Raw genomic sequence first — 22,171 nt, 5'->3', positions numbered from 1 at the left:
CGGCGGAGTGCAGGGGGCAATGGTGGGGCCCAAGGCGGGTGGCAGGCCTGGGAGGGGGTGGGAAGCCAGCCAGGAGCAGGAGTGTGGCCAGGAGTGCAGACTGTTGAATCAGGGCGCCAGGTGAGGGCTTTGTTTACATGGGGCTCCATGGGGGGGACCCACCTAGAAACGTACCCCTCCCCAGCTGACAGGGTAGGCAGATACCAGGGGGCAGGGTGAGGAGAGAGAGGCCTTGGAACCAGCAACAGGTACCTGGACGTGACCCTCAGGGCCCCTGAACTCCACGAGCTGGGGGCAGATGGGGGATGGGCAGGCGCAGAGCATTTCCCCATTGCCCCCTCCCACAAACACATCACCTGCATTCCCTGCCCTTGGAGACCCCCGACCAAGGCAGTGAAGACCACTGGTGACCCTGAGGTTCCACCCTGCCAGCGTCGGGCCCCCGTGCAGCTGGGCACACCGGATCACCTTCACCCTAGCTCTGCCTAGGACACATCCTCTCTGAGCCAAAGACCTGGGCTGGAAAGCCTTGGAGAGCGCAAGACCCAGGCAGCCAGTCTAGTCTGGGGCCCCCACCCCTGCAGCTGTTGCTCCAGCAGCAACTAGTGACCCCTCCCTCCTCGGGGGACAGATGACAGGACTTGTCTTAGGTGGGCAGTGAGCACCTGGGAGCTGCCCGGGACTCCAGGACAGGAGACAAGAAAGCATGGATCTGAACCAGTTGTCTGTTTATTTTTCGGAAAGCACGTCTGCTGGTTTGGGCCAACACCTTTGGCCCCCACAAGGCTGGGGGCCCTGAGAACAGAGACCACCCTGAGCCCGCTGACAAGCAGAGAATAGCCGCCCAAACTCAGGGCCATTAACAGTACAAAAAGTAACAAAACTGAATTTGTGGCTTTCTCTCCCAAGCTTTGAAAGGTAGCAGTCCGGGCTACAAAAGTCTAGAAGCATTGCGTAAGAAGTGTTAAATCTACAGCAAATACATCTTGTAAAAACTCAATAAATTATATATATAGATATATATAAACTTGTAACATCTAATAACATCTGAACCTGCATGCAGGGCTGGCCCCCCGCTCCCGAAACTGCCTCCCCGCCTGGAACACATGGCAATTAGAAAAACCTGTATGAAAATACCAGCTTGCTTTGAAGTCTAAAAAAATAAATCTCCTAAAGAAAAATCCTATAGAAATCTACTTCTCCTGCAAAAGAAGGCCAAAGGAAATAAAATATCCTCACGGAATCATCTCAAACTATTAACGACCCTTTAGGGTGCCAGGGGGCTGGCTCTGGCCTTGGGGTGTGGGCTGGACACACCCTCAGCAATGCCCCTAAACAAAGCATAAACCATCTCACTGTTAATAAGTTAAAACTTAAACCTCTGCCATGCAGCTGGCTGAACACTAGGAGCCTGGGGAGTGATGGGGACACGGGCTCTGGGGGTTGATAAATAGCTTTACAAACATACAGATCCAGGAACAATTTTTAAAACAAAACTGCGGTGCCAGAAAAGCCCCTCCAACCTTTGCGGGTTTTTGTGTGTGTCTCGACAGCGAGCCCCCCAGGGGGCCTCCTCCGACTAGGGCACCCCCGCCCCTGCACCCTCAGGGTCCCGTGCCTCAGTTGTACCAGCCTTCCTTCTTCCATATAGATATTTATATATATATGTACGTGTATATCATATACACAGCATCTATTTATATAAATGTACACTCATTTCTGGAATAAACCTTTCGGATAGAAGTTAAAGGCTCCTGCCTTCAGGTACCCGTAATTTCAGTCTCTGAGGGGCAGGGTAGGAAGTGGGGAGGCCTGGAGGTGGGGAGCTGCTAACACTCACCCCAGGCGCAAGGTGCCACTTGGGTGGGAGGTGTGCCACACGGGGGCTTCCCTGTAGGCTCAGCTTGGGCACTTGGAGGGGGGGCCTCAGCCCACTCTGGATACCGGAGCCCGGCCTGCCCTGATGCTCCCTGTGGGGTGGCAGCGGGGGTCAGGGGAGCCTGGGGAGGGGCCTAGCTCCCCGCCCTGAGGAGCCCCACGGGAGGAGCCCCTTACATTCTACGTCCAGTCCACCGGTGCTGCCGGCCCAGGTGGCCAGGAGGTCACCGTACAGCAGGGCGGGCACGCCGGGGACCCCAGAGCACACACACGTGCACACACGCACACACGTGGAAGTTGTCTGTCCATCTGTCCACCCGTTCCAGGTCTTGAGCCCAGGCCGGTGAGACCCGTTGGTCACGGCACACCAGCGGCAGCACGGCGGGCTGCGGTCCGCTCTCACGTTGATGGGGGCTTGGCCCGCAGGCCGCGGCCCTTCACGTCCGCGAGCCCCCGCTGCCTGGTGGGGCGGGGGGCAGCAGGTCATGGGCGAACACGGAGTCGTCCCCTGAGGAGCCGGAGCTGGGGGTGTCCTGGCCGCCCGGCGAGTACTGCTCGAAGGGCACCGACAGGTCCAGGTACTCCTGCGGGCGGGCCAGGCCGGGCGGGGGGCGGGGGGTGCGGTCAGTGCTACGCCACCTCCAACTCCAACGCCCGAGCCGTCCAGGCCGGGGCGGGGGGGAGGGGAGGGGGAAGGGAGGGGGGTCAGTGGGGCCCACACTCACGTCGGTGGATGTGACGGTGAGCACGCGGTCCAGGTCTTCCACCAGCTGCTTGAAGGTGGGCCTCTGAGAGGGCACGGCGTGCCAGCACTCGCGCATGATCATGTACCTGGGGGTGGCACTCAGGTGGGCCCTGCCCTGCGCCCCGCGCCCCGGCGCCAGTCCCCCTCCCTTGGGAACAGCCTCGAGGCCGGCCCTCCCCCTGCCCGGGGGCGGGGCTCAGTGGGGGCCCAGCAGGGTCCGGAGGTGACAGGCGGGCGCGCACTCACAGGTCGTGCGTGCAGTTGGCTGGCTTGTCCATGCGGTGGCCTTCCTTCAGCAGCTTGAAGAGCTCCTCCACGGGGATGCCGGGGTACGGCGAGCCCCCCAGCGTGAAGATCTCCCAGAGCAGGACCCCGAAGGACCAGCTGTGGGCGGCGGGGTCGCGGCACCGTCAGCCCACCCTGCCGCCCGCGGTCCCCTGTGCACGCGGAAGCCCCAGAACAGACCCCAGTGGGGTGCAGGGGGCTACCGATGGTGCCGGCTCTGCCCCACAGCTCCCCGGCCCCTGCCCTGGTGTGGCCTGTGCCCCGCCTGGCTCCCCACCCCACCCCCGCCCGGGTCTGGGGTCCACATACACGTCACTCTGGTGGGTGTAGACGCGGTCAAACAAGGCCTCGGGCGCCATCCACTTCACGGGCAGGCGGCCCTGGGAGGAGGAAGGGGGCTTGTTGACCGCCAGGCGCCCTCCCGGCTCAAGTCCCCCACCCTCCCCGGGCCGGGCTCACATTGGTGGTCTTTTTGTAGTAGTCGAGGTTGTGCACGTCGCGGGCCAGGCCGAAGTCCGCGATCTTCATCACGTTGTCCTCGGTCACCAGCACGTTGCGGGCGGCCAGGTCCCTGTGGATGCACTGGGGACAGGACCGGGCTTGAGGCGGTCGCCACCGGCCGCTCCCCCCGCCGCCCGCCCGCCCGGCCCCGCCGGTGCTCACCTTCTGCGAGGCGAGGTACTCCATGCCCCGTGCCACCTGGTAGGCGCAGGAAACCAGGTCCTTGAAGGTGAGCTGCTCCTCGGGCAGCCGGCAAGTGTCGAAGGAGTAGTCCGTGCCCGGGGGCCGCCGCGCCCGCAGGTACTCCCGCAGGTTGCCCTTGGCCGCGTACTCCACCAGCACGTACAGGGGCCCTGCGAGCACCGGGGTCTCAGAGGGCGCTGTGCCCGGGGGCCGCCCGCCGCCCGCCGCGGGCCCAGCACCCACCGCCCTGCGTGCAGGCGCCCAGCAGGTTGATGATGTTCTTATGCTTCCCGATCATCTTCATCATCTCCATCTCGGACACCAGGTCCGACAGGTCCTTGTCTGTGGCGTCATCTGGGCGGGGAGAGGGTTTTGTCAGGCAGGGCCGCCCAGCCTGGCCCAGGCTCCCCTCGCCACGTCCCTCCCTCACCTTTCAGCATCTTCACCGCCACCGTGACGGGCTTGGCAGCCCGGTCCTTGTCGATGCCGATGGCCTCCGCCATGACCACCTGGCCGAAGCAGCCCTCCCCGAGAGGCTTGCCTAGAGTCAGCCTGGCGGCAAAAGCAGAGGAGCGATGAGCACGCCCGCCCGCTCCAGGCCCTGTCCCAGGCAGCCTGAGGTGCAGTGCCACCACCTCCAGGAAGCCCGCCACCCTCACCCCGGCGACCCTGCTCGTGCTGGTGGAGGACCTTGCCCCCCGGCCTCTGGGCCGGTGAGAGCACTTTTCCAGGGGTGGGTCTTCCCCGCCGCGCCACAGCCCCATCTCCGGCAGTGGCGTACCTGATTCCCATCTGAATGCAGCCGGGTCTGAGTGGGGCCCCTCCCTGCCACTGGGCCCCCATCGTGTGTGCGCCCCCCGCCCCCCCACCGGGTCAGGGCCCCAGGCCTTCGCACACCACTGACCGGGCCCGGGACAGCTCCCACTTGGGGTCGGCAGGCAGCTCGAGCTCAGAGACGTTGGCCAGCGCGGGGCCCTCCCCCGAGGACAGCCGGGCGATCCGCACCAGCGGCGTGTTGGAGCTCATGGACGAGCTGGACTCCAAGGACACCTGCTTGGGTCAGCAGGGGCAGGTTGGTGCCGCGGGGCCGCACGACCGGGGCGCGGGGGCGAGGGTGCGGCCCCCTCGGACCGTAGGCCGAGGCCGGGCCCGGGGTGGCTGCCTGACTCTTGTGCAGCACTGAGCGAAGACTTCTAAAATGTTCTGTGCCCAGAGTGACCCGGCTCTGTGCGGTGACCACGGAGACCAGGGCGGGCTCGGCGCCCCCCACAGCAGAGGGGCTGTCCCCGGGCAGGCCCCAGGCCCCAGGCCCCGACACTAGGAAGGGGACTGAGCGTGGGAGCCCGGGAGGCCGGGGCAGGGGCACGGGCGGCTCGGAACCTGGTATCTACTTTCTGTTACCTGTCGCTTGAGCGGGAAGCGGGAGACCTTGTGCACGGCGGGCGAGCCCAGGCCCTTCTTGGGGGGGCTGCGCAGGCGGCAGAGGGTCACAGCGGCCACCACCAGGATGAAGAGGAGGAAGCCCACCCCGTAGCTGAGGACACCTGCGTACACACTGCCAGCCTCACCAGCCTCCACCAGCTCCTCCTCAGCTGCAAAGACACGGGCGTTGGGGGCCTGGCCCAGCCTCTCAGGAGCCCCCGTGGGCCGCCCTGGGCCGGGCCGGGGGCTCAGCTCCCCCGGTGCAGGTACTGAGGCCTGAAGGGCCTACTCGTTGAAGGTCCAGCAGCCAGAAACGCCTGGGCCAGGAGGGGCAGACCCAGGACAGAAAGAGCCCAGCGGAGCCAGCGGCACCCTCACCCGCCACCCGGGAGACACCAAAGCCACTGTATCGGCTGCTGGGGACCCCGTTGGGATGGGGCACTCGAGGGAGGCCCTCTGGGCCAAGACAGGGCCGTGTGGGCTCTGTCCCCATACCAGGCACAGGGCCTGGCTCGAGGGCTCGGCAGTCCCCTGCCTGTCCCCAGTGGCGTTGGCGTGTCCCGAGCTGCAGCCCCGAGAGGACAGGTGCAGAGCGACAGCAGCAGGAGCTGGTACCTGGCAGCACCACCAGCCACGCAGAGTGATGGGAAAACCCGATAGAATTGCCCGCCAGACACGTGTACTCCCCCGCGTCCTCAAAGGTGACATTGCGCAAGGACAGAACCTCTAGCTCCTTGTCGGTGGTGTTAGCGCCCGCCGTCTACAAAGAGAGAACAGAGCGCGATAGGAGAGCGCCAGCACCTCCCGCGGGCACCACAGCCAGAGTCCACGCGGCGACGATCCAGCCAGGCTGCAAGGAAAACGCCGCCACCGCCACCACGGCCACGGCCACGGCGGCCGAGGGCCCTCTGCCTCGTGCGTCCACACCGAGCCCGAAGCCAGTCCCTCCACCGGCAAGTCCTCTGTCCCAGGTGAGCCAGGCGTGCGACCGGCAGCACAGCAGGAGGGGTTAGCGCGCACCAGGAGGGGGCAGGCGGGCAGGCGGGCAGGCGACAGAGAGATGGGCAGGAAGTGAGCAGCAGCGGGGGCCGGGGCCAGAGAGAGAGAGAGAGAGACGGAGAGAGAGACGTGGAGAGAGAGCGAGAGAGCGCGAGAGCGCGAGCAGTGGAAGGCGGGCGCTCAGGGCCCGGCCTCGGGGGTGAGGACCTCTGGGGCGGGGCGGGGGGCGGCGGGGTGCGCACGGGGGTGCAGGCGGGTCAGCACAGGCCACGGGGCTCAAAGCAGGCGGTCACGGCGGAGGCCAGAGGGGCGGCGGTGCAGAGGCGGCGCAGATGTGGCCACGCCAGGAGCAGGGTGTGAGCCGGGGATGGGGCACGAGCGGCGGGGCGTGCAGGTGGGCGCAGGGCCAGGGCGTCGGAGCTGGAGCTCGGCGTGCCAGGCAGGCGTGGGACAGAGTTGTTACCTGCTTGGGGCCCGCGAACACGCAGCCAAAAGGCCTTCTCAGCCACGCCTATGAAATTGGAGGCTCGACAGAGGTACTCGCCCCCGTCGCGCTCGGACACATTGGCCAGGCGGAGGCGCGCGTCAGCCTCCACACTCTCACTGATCCACGACTGCAGGGACAAGAGACCCGGCTCAGGCGCGGAAGCCCCGCTGGGCATGGAAATGGCCGCGCAGGAGCGGGCCCGTCTAGACCCCAGGCTCTGAGGCTCTGAGACCCCCAAGGAACGGATGGGCGGACTAGGCTGTGCCAGCTAGGAAGGCTGCCTGGAGGCGGCTTGCAGGCACCTCACAGCGGCGGCTGTCGTCTCAGCGGGTGCGCCTTCCCCCCATCCACCCCAACAGCCCGGCTCGCAGCCCTGGCTGGTGGCGCTCAGAGAGGCTCTCCCAGGGCACTCGAGCTGCCCACCGCGGGGGCCCCGGCTGCGACGCCGCTGGGCCGAGAGCACCAGGCACCACCCCACGGCTGGTCTGGACTCCTGTTCCCGCCCCGCAGGCCCATCTCGTCTCTAAACAGATGTTTCTCTTTGGGCTGCAAGTGTCGCAATCACCCCAACTCGGGGGGGGCCCCCACCCCCGGGGCCGTGGGAACAAAGCTCAGGCGGTCCTGCCCTGAGGGCCCAGAGAGGTGGGCGGGTGGCCGTCTGAAGGCAGACAAGGGCGCAAGGACACAGGACTCACTGCAGGTCCTGGCGTGCTGGGCTGGGCCCCACCTCCCGAGCCGACCACCCACTGCTTCTCCCCGCAGGTCTAAAGCCTGTGCCCCGACCCCCGTTCCTTAAACATGACAGGCCTCCTGCCTGGGATGCCCTCCCCGTCCCCGGCGAAGGGGGCCCCCGCGGGGCCAGGCCTGACGGCTCACCTGCAAGGAGCGCCCCCCCCCCCAAGCCCGCCTGCCCCGCCCAGCCAGCGGCGGGGCCCACCTTGAGCACCGTGACGTAGGGCGTGCCATCGGGCCCCACTTTGCTGCCATTCACCTCCACGTGCTTGAGCCACTGGATGTGGGGCTGCGCGTCGCTGTACACCTTGCAGTGGAATTCCACGTCGCTGCCCAGCACCGCCGTCTGGTTGGCGGGCAGCCCCGCCTGCAGGATGGGCCGGTGCGGCGAGCGCTCTGTGGGGCAGGGGGCGCTCAGAGGCTGCCTGACCCGCGCCCGCTCGCCACCCGCACCCGCCAGCCCGGGCCTCACCCAGCACGTCCAGGGTGTACGTCTGCCGGATGCTGCCGAACTTGTTCTCCACGACGCACGTGTAGTTGCCGCGGTCCGAAGGCACCACGCTCTCCATGACCAGGCTCCACTGCTGGTGCCGCAGCTGCAGGTGGACACGGGTGAGCGGACGGCGGGCTGTGCCCTGCGGGCCGGTGCCGAGGCCCCAGCGCCCCCCGCCGGGCCCACCTTGATGCCCCCGATGCGGTGCTCGCCTCGGAACTCCTTGCCATTCTTCAGCCAGGAGATGGACGGGGTGGGGTTGCCGGCGGCCGGGCAGCGGAAGCGAACCGTGTTGGCAGCTGGCACCGCCAGCAGCTTCTTATCCATCCGCTCGGGCCGCGTCCAGTAAGGGGCCCCTGCTGGCAGAGGGGCCCGGGAAGGCTGTGACCAGGGCGGGAGTAGCGGCCTGCCTGACCCGCTCCAGCCTCAGTCTCCCCTCCTGTGTAGGAAACGTCGGCCTTTTGAAGACCCCTGCCTGGGCTGCACAAGCCTTCGGTGGCCTCAGTGCCACCTCCCGGCATTCGAAAGCCAGGTCCCCTCCCTTCCGTCCACTTCCCTCAAGCGCCTGCTCCAGCCGAGAGGGCCCCGGGCGCCACACCACGGCCCAGGAGCCTTCACGACGCAAAGGTGTCCTCCCAGGGGAGCACCCACCCACCCAGGCAGGTCCACCAGAGGGGAGACGCAGCCCGCAGAGGGACCAGATCACGCCGGGTTAGGAAGCCCGGCTGGATGCACGGGCAGGGCCAGGTCTTGGGAGGGAGCTTACCAGGAGGCAAGACCCAGCCACCCGCAGAACCCAGAGCCCTGAGACTGGCCAGGAGCCGCTAGAATCTGCGAGACCCCGGCCCACCCTCCGCACCCTGGGCACCAGGTGGGGACGCGGTGACAGGGTGTCTGGGAGGCCCTGCTCCCCCATCCTGTTTTCCAGGACCGTCCCACCCCCACCCTCACAGCCCAACTGGCTTTTCTCCCTTGCGGCTGGGGTGAGGCTGCATTCCCGCCACGGGGAGGCTGGGTGGGTGTCCCCAGGAGGGAGGGAGCCCTTCCCCGCGACCCTGTTGCCATCCACGCAGCCATCTCCGAGAGGGTGCTGAAGCCCAGGTGGGGAGCAGGGTGGGCAGGCGCCGGGGAGAGGCGCCTCCAGAGCTCTGGGGGCCGGTGTCAGAGACCCCAGGGTGGCCCAGGGAGCCCGGCAGGGAGGGGCTGGTCCCTGGGGCTGGAGACCGCGAGGCCTTCAGGAAGGCAGCTCTGCCAGCAGCCCTGCTCAGTGTCCCTGAGCCCACTCAGGAAGAAGAACGCCAATGCCCTGCCTGGGACGGCCAGGGTGAGCAGGACACGCAGGGGACAGGCGGGAGGTGGCGGGGCACCCGCCGGGGCCCTCACCCCCGTCCCGCATCTCGGGGCACCTCAAACTCAGCTCCTCCAAAACCAGATGCCACCTCCCCGAACCGGCCCCTCCCGCTGGGCAAAGCCCACGCTGCTCACGGTTCCAGGCCCGAGCACCTGGGCGCTGCCACCCTCAGCCTGTCACCGGCAAGCACCGCCGGCAGCCCCTTCACAGTGAATACGCCCGGACCTGCTGTCCCTGGTGCTCAGCGCCACCCTCCTCTCCCACCCGCACTGTCTCCGTCGCCCCCCACTGGCCCTAACCCCTCTGTCCGCTGCCGCCTGCCCTGTCTCAGTCACATGTGGGACGGGCCACCTCGCCCACCGGCCTCACTCCCCCAGCCCCGGCCACACCGGCCCCCCGGCTGCTCCTGGAGTCCCGGGCCCCGGTCCCCTCCCCACAGCACGGTGCCCCATCTCACCCATCACCTGCCACCCGGAGCCCAGAGCTGGGCGCGCATCGCCGCCACCCCACACTAAGGGGACCCCACGGAGGTGGCCCCCAGACCTCGGTCTCTCCCCTGCCTGGTGAGCAGGGCCCCAGGTGGGAGGTCGGTCCCCAGCCCTGGGCAGCCCTGCGTGCCTGGAACCCGGTCTCACCTGTGTCTTCAGCCTCGTCCTCCCCATCTTCATCGTCTCCCGAGGACGGAGCATCTGTAGCGCAGGCGAGAGGGAAATGTGGGAGGTGGCCCTGCAAGCAGGCAGGTGCCCCTCACTCCGACGGAGCCTCCCGGGGGCCTCCTCTCCCCCATGACCACCAGGACCCTAGGGCACGGTGCTGCTCGGGAGCGTCGCGGGCCCCAGCAGGCCCTACCTGTCACGCGCACGGTGAAGTGGCACAGGACACTCTGGGAGAGGCGCTGGCGGCAGCTGTAGGCCCCGGCGTCCTCATGGGAGGCGTTGAGCACCTGCAGCCGCTGCGGCCCCACCAGGATGCGGTCTGAGGGCGCCAGCGCCACGCCGTCCTTCACCCAGACCGTGGGCCCTGAGGGAGCCCCCGCGGGCAAGTGGCAGCTCAGCTCCACGGTGTCCCCGCTGCCAAAGACCAGCTCCTGCTGGCCCGGCTCAGGGCCCGGGACCTCTGCGGGCAAGATGGGGGCCCATGAGGCAGGCGCTCCCCAAACCAGGGGCGCCGGGCGCTCCACACCCCGCACTGTGGCACCGCACGCGCCGGGGGAGGCCGCAGCCGGGGGCCGTCTGGGGCCTGGGGGGTGCTGAGGTGGCCCCAGGAGAGGGAAGAGCCTGTGGTCCTGCCGACTGTCCCACAGGGCCGGGGCGCGGGCACTGTTCGTAGTGCCAACAGGTCTCCGTCCTGAGGACGACCCTGCCGTGGTGGCGCTTACGTAGAGGACACGCGAGGAAACGGGAGGGGCCGCTCCAGTCCGGCACTGTCTGTGGACAGGGAACACTCCAATGTCAGAGTGTCCAATTTTCCTTTGATTCTTTTCAGTGATTTAGAAATGCAACATCCGCTCCGACCTCACGGGCAGCAGCAAAGCAGGAGGTGGGCGTGCTGTGTTTGGCCGACCTCAGCTAAAACGGAGGCTCAGAGGTGGGAATGACCGGGGTAGTGACAAGACAATTCATCCCAGGAGGGGGTTCCCACTTGGGGCCCCCCACCCCTCATCTTGGCTTCAAAACCAGTTCGGGACCTGCCCAGCACCAGAAGGGAGCGCCGCAGTCAGACAACACCCCCAAGCCTTTCAGAACAGCTCCAAGCTGACGCAGGCAAGGCCAGCTCGGAGTGGAGGCTCTCAGGGGCGTGAACAGCCTGAACCCCAACTCAGACTACGCCTCAGCAGTAAATTAGAGAGAACACATACCCAGAAAGAGACTAGAAATACAGACATAGTACCAGTTCTGGCCAGTGGGGCCTCCCAGGCCAGTGGGGTGAGGGGACCTAGGACCTCTCATCTTACAGATGAGGACACAGGCGAGGGGAGGAAGACTGCAGACTCGGCTGGCGGACAGGCCAGAGCAGGGACCGTCAGGCCAGGCTGAGGAGGCCCGACCCACCTCTCCCCGCAGGTGCCGAGAAGTCGGGGTGGAGGGTCCTTGCTGAGGGCGGATGTCCACTGTGGCCCCTGCGCCCCTCCCCTGACCAGTGGCTGCCCAGATCCCAAGGGGCCAACAAGGCCTGAGACCCAGGGGCTGACCAGCCCCCCAGGTCTCCCTGCCAGAGCCAGACAATGCAGGGCGCAGGCAGGCAGCCTGGGCTTTGGGCCCGGGACAGGGGTGGGTGGTCCCACCACGCAGACCCAGCTGGGTTGGTCACACCGTTACTTGTCATTCTGCCGACGCACGGCCTAGATTCGAGGGCCCAGCTGCCCATTCTGGCCACGCCAGTCCCTGGCTCCTCAGACGGACCCCGTTCTGCCCCCCACCTCAGGAGGTTCCACAAGCTCGGCGCCCACCAGAAGGGTCCCTGAAGTGCCCATGGGGTCTGCATCCCCAGGGTCCCCACAGTCAGGGGGCTCCTGGCCTGACTTCCAGACCCCCAGTCCTGGCCACGGTGTTATGTGGGGACCACCCAGTGCCGGGAGCCGGCTGAGGCCCCCCAGAAGGCCGAGAACAGGCTGGCTGTGGCCGCCTCAGCCCCAGGCCCCGGCCCAAGGGCAACAGTGGTTGGTTCCGGTTTGGTCTGGGTGGCGAAGGCAGGTCAAGCCATCCACACAAGTATTCGCTTCAACCTGGTCCAGCAGGGGACTGGGAGGACCCAGCACGGCCCCCGGGCCAGCAGCCACTGGCCGGTGTTGGGGCGCAGAGGGCCCTGCACTCTGCCGAGGGCCGGCCCCTGACCTGCCCAGCACCCTGCCCCACTAGGTGGCCGTAGAGGCCAGGGACCTCCGGACCAGGGCACGGACGGCAGTAGCACCTCCACTTCCTGCAGATCCAATCCACTCTGCGCCACAGAGGACCCGGGGGAGACCAGGCAACGCCAAGGTGGGGGCGGCGGTGGCATCAGGCGGGGGGACACAGAGTGATGGGCAGGGCCCGAGGGGGCACTCTGCCTAAGGGGCGGTGAGGGCACATGCTGTGGGCTACTCAGCTCCCACCACAATGGCCTCAGGAAGGAGGCTTTCTTGATCAACAAAAGGGGGCCCGTCCACACCCACACAGGCACTGGGGCCACACACGTCAGAAGACAAATGTCCTCTGTGCCATGGTGGGTGCCCACGTGCCATGCGGGGGTGGGCAGAGGCGGAATGTCTGCCCCTGTGGGTCCCACAGCACCTGTTCCAGCCTGCACCCCCGCCAAAGGCCTGAGCTCGGTGAGGGGGCCGCCAAGGGGTACTGTGTCCTGGAGGGGCCAAGCCGGGCCTTCGGGCGCATCCCCCAGGCCCAGAATCCTCCTGCCTCTGCCACTCACGGGCCCCGTGACTCAGTTTCCCCCCTGGCGGGCCAGGGGGGCCACCAGAAGCAGTTAAAGCACTGGAGCCGGTGAAAATAGGGGGCGCGAGACCCCCCCCCCTGCCCCGGGGCTACACCCCAGGATTGATGTCCACCAGGCCGCAGCCGGAGAGGAGCCAGTCTGCTCCGGAGGGCTGTGACCCCTGCTGGGGGAAACTCGCTCCCTGTTTGGGGTCACTACAGTTGACACCCACTCAATGCATGTGGGGTGTGCAGCGGTCGGGCCACCCTCCATGAAAGGGGCCTGGAGCAGACCCCAGGGAACAAGCATCAAATCCAGACCCAATTCAAAGGAGCCGCCTGGAGCTGACGACAGAGGAAGAGCAAAGCCCTCTGGTTCTGGATGTGTGTGAAGCTCTCTGATGCCAGGTACATGCTTTAAATAGCCGGGAGGGGCGCCCCAAAGGGACCCTGAAGTCATGGCCTTCCCGCCTCCCCAGTCACCTCCCCACCCGGAAACAATATGAAAAGTTTCGTAACAAAGTGAGAAAAAGAAAGGGGTGGGATCCGGAGGCCTGGCGGGCTAATGAGGACTTACAGGATTATCCAGCCTAATCCTCCAACGACCCTTCTGTTATCCTGCACAGGCGAGGAAACTGAGGCTGCAGGAAAGCAACCAGAACCAGGGTGGGCAGCCAGCAGCCTCGGGCCCAGCAGGGCCTGGGGTCAGGGAGCCCCCCCCCCCCCCACAGCCTGAAGAGGCTCCTCACCATTCATTCACTTGTAAATCACTCAGGCCCGCCTGGCCACCCGCTGCCCTAAACCGGTGGCTGAGCAGATGCCCCGCCTACCTCCTCAAGGAGACCCCTAGCTCCTCTCTAGGTTCAACTGTAAAATGGGGCACACCAGGCCCCAGATAGGGCCCCAAGTGGGACTTGAGGGCCTGGGGGGGTGAGGGCCTGGGGGGGCGGGGGCTTCCTTGGCTCAGTGCAGGGGCTCAGAGGCCAGAAGTCCAGCCTCAGGCTCAGCCCAGGTTAATGAACCACCCAGAGGCCCGTGGGGCTCAAAGTCCAGCCCTGATGAGGAGCAGGTGGGGGAGGGTGCAGCCAGTGCCTTCCTGGGAAGTGCCCTGCACCCCCCCAGAGACCCCTCCTGGCTGGGTGGGTCCCCATCAACCTTCCTGCCTGGTAGGGGCCCCCGCCAGTGGCTTTCTGTGGAGATGGAGGCGGCCCTGGCGGGGCCTGGGGTGGCCAGGGCAGTCCAGCAGCGGACACCTTCCCTAGTGTCCGTGACCCCTGCCAGCTCCGGCTCCGTAATTTATGTTCCCCGGGAAAGTGCCAGGCTGGGACCTTTGTAAATTTCACGAGGCCTTTGTATTTTTACTGCCTGGCTGGTGGCCCAGCTCCTTCAGGAACCGGATTAGGTTTATTGACCTATCAACTCACTACCTGTTTCACCAACTTTACTGCGGGGACAGGGGCCCCGGTGCGCGGGCACCCCAGCCCACGGGGGGGTCCTCAGGACGCTCTACCCCAGGCCCGCATCTGGTGGGGGCGCTGCCAGTTCCCCGAGTCGGGGAAGGAGGGGGCCACTGCCCCACCTCCGCGCCGCAGGGGGTCCGGGAGGTCTGGAGCTCCGCCCACCGCCCCCTCCTCCGGGGCTAGTTGACATTCCCCGGCCGTAGGGAGTAATATCTTTATCTGAATGCGAATGCTAATTCGGGGCTCCCCCCGCGGCCGCCTATTCTGCGCCCCTGGAAGCGGGGGCCGCCCTAGCAAGCGCTAAAAGCGCGCCCTGACCTCCCGACGGCCTCTGTCACGCCGCTGAATGACACGCACATTCAAGCGCCGGGCCCACTTTCATTCATAAAAAAATGACATTGTTCCGGGAGGCCGCAGCCGCCGCCGGAGGAAGGGGCGCGGGGGACGCAGGGAGGGGCGGGCCGCCATCTGCCTCCGTCCAGCCCGCGGCCGCCGCCTCCCTGGCACTGCGCGCCCGCAGCCGCTCGACTCACACCTCCCCGCGAGGCCCGGCCGCCATCAATGCGCGGTCTGTGGCCGCGCCGAGGTACAAAGGAGCGGCTGTTCGGGTCTCGCCCGGGTGGGGCGTGAGCTCACCGGGCGAAGGCCTCCCTCCGCGCGGCCGCCGGGCTGGGGACAGGGGTGCGCGCAGCCCCCTCGCCCGCGCCGGTCCTCGCCAGCACCCCGGAGTTGGCGGTCTCCAGGGGGCGGGCTCCCTACGGCCTCCTACCCGGCCTCCCCTCTCTGCCCGGCCGCCGCCGGTAGCCTGGCAGCGCGTGTGCGGGGCGTGGGCACCCGAAGCACTCGGCCGGGCGCAGCAGGGGGCAGCGCGCGCTACACCTCGAGGGCCCTGCGCGTGTGCGGGGCAGGGCCCGGTGCCAAGACGCGCTCCCGCCCCGCCCCTGCCCAGGCTCTACGGGCCCTCCTCGCAGACCCTCGACGTCCCGCTGGACCTTGACCGCCAGCGGGGTTCCGCGGCTCCACATCGCTCGGACATCCGCCCTCTCACCTCCCGGCCCCCGCCTGGCGTTCGGTGCGCACCCCTGGGGGCAGTCATCTTAACTCACAGGGCATGAGAGCTGGGTGGGGGGAAACGGAGGCACTAGGTGTCACCTGGTCATGCAGGCCACTGAGGGGCTGGGGCTCGGCCCCGGGCTGACGCACTCTCATACCCTCCCTCCAAACTCCAACCTCTCGCTTTGGCTGAAGCTAGCCATGAACCGGGGCCCGAAGGGGGTTGGGGGAGAGGCACCAACAGAAGAAACTGTCCGTCAGTGCAGAACCCGCGGAACAATGGGAATCGTGGAAACGCAGTCCCCGAGCCCTCCCGACAGCGCCCGGGCGCAGGCTGCGCCCCACTGGGGAACCGCTGGGGGCGGGGGTTGCGGACTCCACCGCGGTGCCCGGCTCGCCGCCGCAGCCTCGCACTTGGGTGGCAGCCCTGCGGCTCCAGGCGCCCCACAAACTGCCGCGCCAGCTCTGGCCCCGATCCCTGGGGAGGAAGGGCGGCAGAAACCCGGACGCTGGCCCCGCTATGCCAGCCCAGAGCAAGCCCTGGGGCCCACTCAGATCTCCGGCGCCCCACACCCACCCAGGCGCCCGTTCCCTGGCCCCGACGCTTCTGCCTGCCGGGACCCCATGCCCCTCCCCAGCATCCGTCGGGTCCTTCCGTACCTGCTGCTCTCCGCACGACGCGCTGCTCCATGCCCGGGGACCCGGAGACGGCGCCGGTCATCACGACTGCCACGGCCACAAAGAACGCGAGGGCGCAAGCCGGGGCGCCCATAGCTGGGGCGGGTGTTACGACGTCCTCAGGCGGCGCGCGCCAGCATGCTGCCCCCCATGGCCCGGTTCTGGCACCGGCGGGAGGGCGCCACTCGGGAGTCTGTTGGAGGAGGCAGGCAACTCGTTACTCGGGCGCGCAGGGGCGGAGGCGGCGGTGGCAGGGCTCCTGCGCCCCGGCCCCTCCGATCCCCGTCCGCCCCGCCCGCCGCCGCCGCCCAGGGCTCCCGGGCCGCCTGGCGCCGGCCGCCGCCTCCCCGCCGCGGTCCCTCCCTCCCCCTTCTCTCCCTGGCTGCTGCAGAGCCCTCCCAGGGCGGCGGCGGCGGCGGCTGCAAACTTTCCAGAGCTGGAAGCCCGCGCCCCGGCCGGGCCCCGCCGCAGAGACCGCTCGGGATCCGAGCCCGCCGCGCGCTCTGGACCTGCCGCGCGCCCGCCTAGACCCCTCGCGCCCGCCGGGTCCCCACGCACCGACCTGGCAGCCGCGGGCGCCCGACTCACTGAGCGCGGCTCTGGCTCGCGCTCGCTGCCCGCCGGCCCAGCGCCTGCGCCCCGTCCCTCCGGCCGTCGGCTCGGCAGTGCGTCCGTGCGCCCGGCCGAGCTGGACCGCGCGGCGCCAGCTGCCCGCACCGCCGCTGCCGCCGCCGCCACCGCGCACTGAGCCCGGGCTGCCCGGCGCGCGGCAGCCAGTGGGGGCCGGCCTGCGCCCGCCCCGCCCCGCCCCGCCCCGCCCCGCCCCGGCCACGCCCGCTCTGGCGCGTTCGGGCGCGGGGACACGCCCCTCCCCTGGGGCGGTCCGGGGGCGGGGCCGCGGCTTGCCTCGCCTCTGCCCGCGGAGGGGATTAGAGGGGGCGGGGCGGGACGGGGACGCCCGGCGGTCTCGGAGGGCGTGGGAGCCCGGCTCCGTGGCGAGGCCCCCCGTCGCACTGCTGGGCCCGGCGCTGAGGGCGGCCCCGCGCGGGGCGGGCGCACAGAGAGCCCGAGCGCAGGCTTCTATTTGCACAGCGCGCAGTCCCGGTTAGCACCCGGCCGCCCACCAGGGGCTCAGGCCCCGGAAGGCTGGGAGGGAGGGGGCGGTGTAGAGAGGGGTGGTCTCTGTGGGTGAAACGTGTCAGGGAGGCTTCACAGAGAAGGAGCTGCACAGGCTGAACCCGGAGGCGTGAGCAGCACAGAAAGCCTGGGGACGAAGGACACTTCTGCCTGCCCGCCTGGGGTTGAAACGCTAGGGGACTCCGGGAGCTGCAGGCTCGCTCCTGCGTTTATTAAGCGCCTGTTGCACACGCGGAGCTCAGCTGCGTGAGTGCCTCGCCAGAGAGGCTCACTTACCCCCACCACCCCAGGAGGAAAAAGTTTGGAGATGGGGTACTCGCCAGACATCAGAATGGAGAGCAGCGCTGGGGGGCCCTGGGTGGGGGATGCCAACCCTAGGGATCGGAGGAAGGCCGAGGGGGGAGCTGGTGGCAGAGCCTGAGCTGCCAGGGATGTGCAGGGCCCTGAGGCACTGCAGGGCAGGAGGACCCAATGTGGCTGTGGCTTCTGTGTCCCCCTTCACAAGGAAAAGAGCTCTTCTCCCACTTTCAGGCAAGCCCAGGGGGGCGGGGACCTGCAGGAGCCAGACAGGGGAGAGGGTGACCTGGCTTGGCTCTGGGCTGCCCCAGCCAACTGCCTCTGGCCCACCTGGCTTGTGGCTTCTTGGACTCAGTTTGCTCATCAGGGAAATGGACAATGAAAGCCCCTCTGTGAACTGCTGCTCCTGCCATCTCACAGCTCCAGGTGCAGCCTGGAGACACCCCAGCCTCTGAGGCTAGACCTCAGGACCCTGGAAGTTCCCATTCCTCTGTGCCCACCCGACAGATGAGCGCCTCTGCTGTATGCTGCCCTCGTTGCCTACTCTGGTCAAACCCATGTCCCCCAGACTGGCCAGGGGCATCATCAGCTTCTGTGTGGGTCTGGCCAATGGGCAGGAGAGGGAGACAGGCACTTCCACTGTTCCTGAAGGGTGGGCGTGAGCCCCCCTCTTCCTCCAGTGACAGGCCTCGGTTGACCCCTGGGTACTAGACACCCTGGATTCCTTTCCTAGGGCTGCTGTCACAAATTTCCACAAACTAGTTGCCTGAAATTTAGTCTTTCCCCGTTCTGAGGCCAGCAGTCTGAAATCAAGGTGGGGCCATTCCTCCCACCTGCTCCCCCCCCACCCCGCCCCCTGGCCCCACCCCAGGCTCTAGGGGAGGAGCCTTCCCGCCTCTTCCTGCCTCTTATGGTTCCTGGATCCCTTGGCTTGTGGCCGCATCGCTGCAATCTCTGCCCCCATGGTCACATGGTTTCTCTTCTGTTTTATAAGGACACTTGTCATCGGATGTAGGGCCACCCAGATAATCCAAGCTGATCTCCTGATCTCAAGAGCTTAATATAATGACTGCAGAAGGCTCTTTTTCCAAATAAGGTCACATTCCCAGGTTCCGGGGGTCAGGACATGGATCTCCCTTTCGGAAGCCCGCATCCTGCCCTTCATACACCCGACAGTGGCTGGTTTCTTTGGTGCCGCCCACAGTTTGAAGTGTCCCCTTCACGACGGCCTGTTTCCAGTGGCACTGTCTGGTGGCATTTAGGTCACAGTTCAGGAGCATTTGCATGGCTCTTGGCTGCTGACTGTGCCCAGTTGCTTCCAGAGGGTCTGAGCACTGCCCCTTGCGAACCCCGGAGGAGTCGCTGCCCATCTTGTCCCACCGTCGCCACTGGGGGGAGGGAATTGCTTGAAGGCAGTTTTATTATTCTTGACAAAATAATTTTATTGTTCACAATTACTGTTTTCAAGTCAGCCCGTTCAGCTGGAGCCAGTTGTTCCGCGGGGCCTTCCCCAGACGCGGGACGAGCCGTCGTTCAGTGCGCCTGCGCCCTGTTTCCCAGAGCTGGGCGAAGCTGCCTCTGAAGTAGCCGTTAGTAGCCACTATTTCATCATGGCCCTCTTGACAGAGCACTTCCCCCAAGACCCTTCTGGAATGGCCTGGCTCAGTCCTCCTGGCACCCCGGTGCGGTAGGCACTCCTCGGGCCCACTGGAGCCCGAGGTGTGGTGTTGACACCCCCCGCCACTCCCCCCCGAACTCCCACCCCATCTCCCAAGGACCGCAGCACGGGGAGTGAAGGTGAGGCTGAGGGCGAGGCAAGAGTGGGGGTCTGACGGGCAGCCCAGCCCAGCCCAGCCTGGTCGGTGAGTCAGAGCTGGGCGGCCCGGCTTGCTGGGGCTTGTGCTGGTGAGCGGGCTGCTGTGTGCCCTGGGCGCTGGGATCACAGCAGGCTGTCAACAGCCAGCCCTGCATCCGCCCCTCCTTACCTCCCTTTCCAGGCCTGGGCTGATGCTGGGATCACGGCGGGGAGGTGCACTCAGCAATGGGGATGTTCCTGGTGTGGACTTGAGTCTCCACCCCGCCTGCCATCCTCAGCACTCCTGGCAGGCCGCGGCTGCCACGGTGCCCGATAGGTGCCCATCGAGGCCAGAGCCAGGCCTGGGAACCGGGGCAGGGGGAGCCCTGGCCAGAGCTTCCTGCTCAGGCCCCCTCAGGGACTCAGGATGGAGTGCCTGGCCCAGGGAGGGGCTGCTGGTGGGAGCTTCTCTCTGCCCTGCCACAAGCCTCAGGGCAGGGATGGGGGAGACTCAGGCCCCAAGGGGGCTTCAGGTCTCCTGTGCCCAGTCCACTTCTCCAGGAGGCTCTTGGGACCCCCAGTGGGGGCTGCTTGGTCTTCTTGGAGCTCCCCATCTCCCAACACATGTCCCCACCTTCTCTGGAAACCACTGCTACCCCTGCCTACTGTCAGGGTCCAGGGGTTGGGCCCCAGGGACCAGGGCATGTCACCAAGGGATGGAGGAAGAGGACCCCCGGCTGAACTGGGCTGAGCTGGCGGCCCCCTCCCCCCAAAGAAGAATGAGCAGATTTGAGAGACACCATGACTGTTGTGGATTGTGGGTAATTTCTGCTTTTTAGATTCATTCTCAGAAAATCTGAGGAGGATTAAAAGAAAAAGCACAATTGATTTGCTCATTATAACAGAAATTTTAAAGAACACGGAGAAGAGAAAATATTCCAAGGTCCGTTGGCCAACACTAACTGCTGTACAAGAGCCTTAATTTTAGCTCTGAGCTTCCTGGCAGACTGAGCAAAAAGGGCAAGACCATGAATCATGTGCTGTCGGGAGCCTGTCTTCTCAGATGTGCTCTGACAGCCCCAGTCCAAACATTCTGGCCTTTTTGCCCCTTGGTTCACTCAGATCGCTAGACCTCAAATCCTGACTTTAGGTTTGGAAAATGTGGTTGCTCCCAGCTGAGCAAAAAAAGGAGACCAGTGCTGTCTGTAGACACAGGAGAGTGGTGGTGTGGGGGAGGTGGGGATGAAAGCTCAGGCTTTTCCTGGGCACCACCCCAGGCTGGAGGGAGGGGGCCCACCTCCCGGCCTGGAGCCTGGCACAGAGGGCTGCTCCTCAGTGCGGAAGGGCAGGAGGTGCTGGTGGGGGGAGAGTCTGGGTGGGGAGGGCCAGCCAGGGTGTGGGGGAGGCCCCCAAGGGGGTGGGCCTGGGAATGAGGGCAGTGGAGAGGCGGCCACCGCTGGCCAGGGAGGGGTTAAGGCCTCTACAGCTCCCGGGGCTGGCGGGGGCCAGGCCGGTAGCCGCTGAGCAGCTCAGAAATCTATTTTCCTAAGCACTTGGCATTTGCCTGAAACCTCAAGTGTATTTTCCCTAAGTTTTATTTTTTCTTTGACCCCAAACTCTGGTAAATTTAAGGGAAATTTAATTATGGTGTTTTGGGTCCATTTACACTTAAACCTTCTCAGCAGTTTTTCCAGGACCCTTTTGGAGTTCAGCACATCTTGGGAGCCTTCTAAATGAGCGTTTTTATGATTATTATTTTTTGAAAAGGCTTTACCCGCTCCCCCCCCCATCCCCGCCCCTCAGCACCAGCCTTCCTGCCAAGAATAAACAAGGCTGACTCCACAGGCTCCGGCTGAATCAGGAATCCAGGCCTAGGCCACCAGGCCAACCCCACGTCATGCCCTCCTCCCCGCCATTGAGCAGCCTTTTACCCTTCTTGGAATGCCCCTTCCTCTGGGTCCTGCTGACCCTTCCGGGTGGGTGTCACCTGCTCCAGGAACCCCAGCGAGCTGTGCCCTGAGCCTCAGCCAGATGCCCTCCCCGGGGGCCTCGAGCCCCTGCACTTTGCCCCTGCTAGCCCCTGCACAGGTCACCCGTGGACAAACCTCAGCCATGCTTCCCGCCAGAGCCTGCGAGGTCAGAGTGGCCAGCTGGGTCCAGTGGATAGTGGGGGCCTCAGCGTCTGCTGGCTGGAGGCTGGAGACACCATCCAGCCCAGGCTGGGGCCAGGGCATCCCCCCAAGGCTCAGGTTGGGGCGACCCACATCCTGTGGGTCTGGGAACAGAAAGACTGAATTTTCAGGTGATGGTGGCTCCTGACAAAGACCCCGCAGGGGCCGGATCCTCACACCAGCCCTGTCATCAGCCCTGTTTGACAGGTAGGGACACTGAGGCACATGGCCTGCCCAGGAACACTGTGACCAGATGCAGCTGCCCTGTCCTGGGGAGGTTTCTGCTGAGCTTGGGAAAGGTGGGTGTTCTCTGCAGTGTGTAGGGCACCCAGAGAGCGGGCTAGACCCTCCAGCCTCAGGCAGGTGCCCCACAGTCGGAGGGAGGGCCGCCGCCGGATGCGGGCTCACAGGCTGCGCAGAGCTCCGTGGAGGAGGGGCTGTTTGCAGAGCGAACTTGCTGACACTGGGCAGAGACCACCGGCTCGCCGAGCAGCCCCTGTCAGGGGTCCCACTCTTCGTGTGCACCCCTCAGCCAGCCCACCACGAGCCACGATCCCTCCACTGCCACTGGCCGGGCCCTCTGCTCAGGAGAACACAGCCTGGTGGACACTCCAGGCTGCCCCGAGGCCCGGCTGACACCACTGACGCTGGGCAGTCGGGCTGGAGGCCGTAGCAGCTCTTGGCCTGGGGGTGGGCTGGGGGTGAAAGGTCAAAGCCTGGTGTCTGGGGCAGAATCCTGGATCAGGCCCAGCAGCCCTGCAGCCCAGTTCTACGGTCTTGGGCAAGTGGCCACTCACCCAGGGCCTGGGTCTCCCATCTGTCCAGGGACACTAATAGTGCCCGCTCCGAGGGTGCTGGGAAAGTGCTCAGAGGGGGCACGGGGGTGGGGGGATGTGGGCCCGTGGGGGTCCTGGGCATCCCAGAGGGGGGTGCTTGGCTCTGGGGGATCTGGGAGAGAAGGCCTTGGCTGGGCTCTGCTGATCTGGATCCAGGACCCCCATGTTACCCCATCTCCCACCTCCAGCCCCCTGGAAGGAGAGATGGGGAGTGGCTGGTCCCTGGGGACCTCTCCCCGAGCCTAGCTGCTGGGGCTTTAA

The 22,171-nt window shown here is 66.3% G+C and overlaps 1 protein-coding gene across 8 annotated transcripts; it reads right to left on the bottom strand.

The window, feature by feature from the left end:
* Nucleotides 1-711: 711 nt before the first annotated feature.
* FGFR3 (fibroblast growth factor receptor 3) lies at nt 712-16,393 on the bottom strand. 8 transcript variants are annotated; one of them, XM_061191825.1, is made up of 18 exons: nt 16,237-16,393; nt 15,657-15,867; nt 9,926-10,192; nt 9,712-9,765; nt 7,912-8,084; nt 7,705-7,828; nt 7,438-7,628; nt 6,477-6,627; nt 4,994-5,184; nt 4,497-4,645; nt 4,023-4,144; nt 3,836-3,946; nt 3,572-3,762; nt 3,368-3,490; nt 3,218-3,288; nt 2,870-3,007; nt 2,604-2,709; nt 712-2,462 (listed from the first exon to the last, which is right to left on the bottom strand). In XM_061191825.1, the coding sequence occupies exons 2-18, from the start codon at nt 15,766-15,768 to the stop codon at nt 2,316-2,318; spliced, it is 2,421 nt and encodes an 806-aa protein (XP_061047808.1). In that variant the 5' UTR covers nt 15,769-15,867; nt 16,237-16,393; the 3' UTR covers nt 712-2,315. The 8 variants fall into 8 exon arrangements, with proteins under 8 accessions (XP_061047808.1, XP_061047809.1, XP_061047812.1 ...); XM_061191826.1 differs by having other exon boundaries at nt 4,497-4,642; XM_061191829.1 differs by lacking the exon at nt 6,477-6,627 and adding an exon at nt 5,630-5,774.
* Nucleotides 16,394-22,171: the final 5,778 nt, after the last annotated feature.

Source organism: Eubalaena glacialis, chromosome 5, assembly GCF_028564815.1.
Source record: "Eubalaena glacialis isolate mEubGla1 chromosome 5, mEubGla1.1.hap2.+ XY, whole genome shotgun sequence".
Taxonomy (NCBI): domain Eukaryota; kingdom Metazoa; phylum Chordata; class Mammalia; order Artiodactyla; family Balaenidae; genus Eubalaena; species Eubalaena glacialis.
Note: the sequence above shows the minus strand (reverse complement) of the source record. Positions and strands in the feature narration are given on the sequence as shown.

Excerpts from the sequence above, each read along its gene's own strand:
- FGFR3 (XM_061191825.1), bottom strand. The coding sequence starts at position 15,768 with ATGGGCGCCCCGGCTTGCGCCCTCGCGTTCTTTGTGGCCGTGGCAGTC. Across the intron at positions 4,646-4,993 it reads GCTTCCCGCTCAAGCGACAG|CAGGTGTCCTTGGAGTCCAG; the intron begins GTAACAGAAAGT and ends TGCTGACCCAAG. Across the intron at positions 3,289-3,367 it reads ACTACAAAAAGACCACCAAT|GGCCGCCTGCCCGTGAAGTG; the intron begins GTGAGCCCGGCC and ends TCCTCCTCCCAG.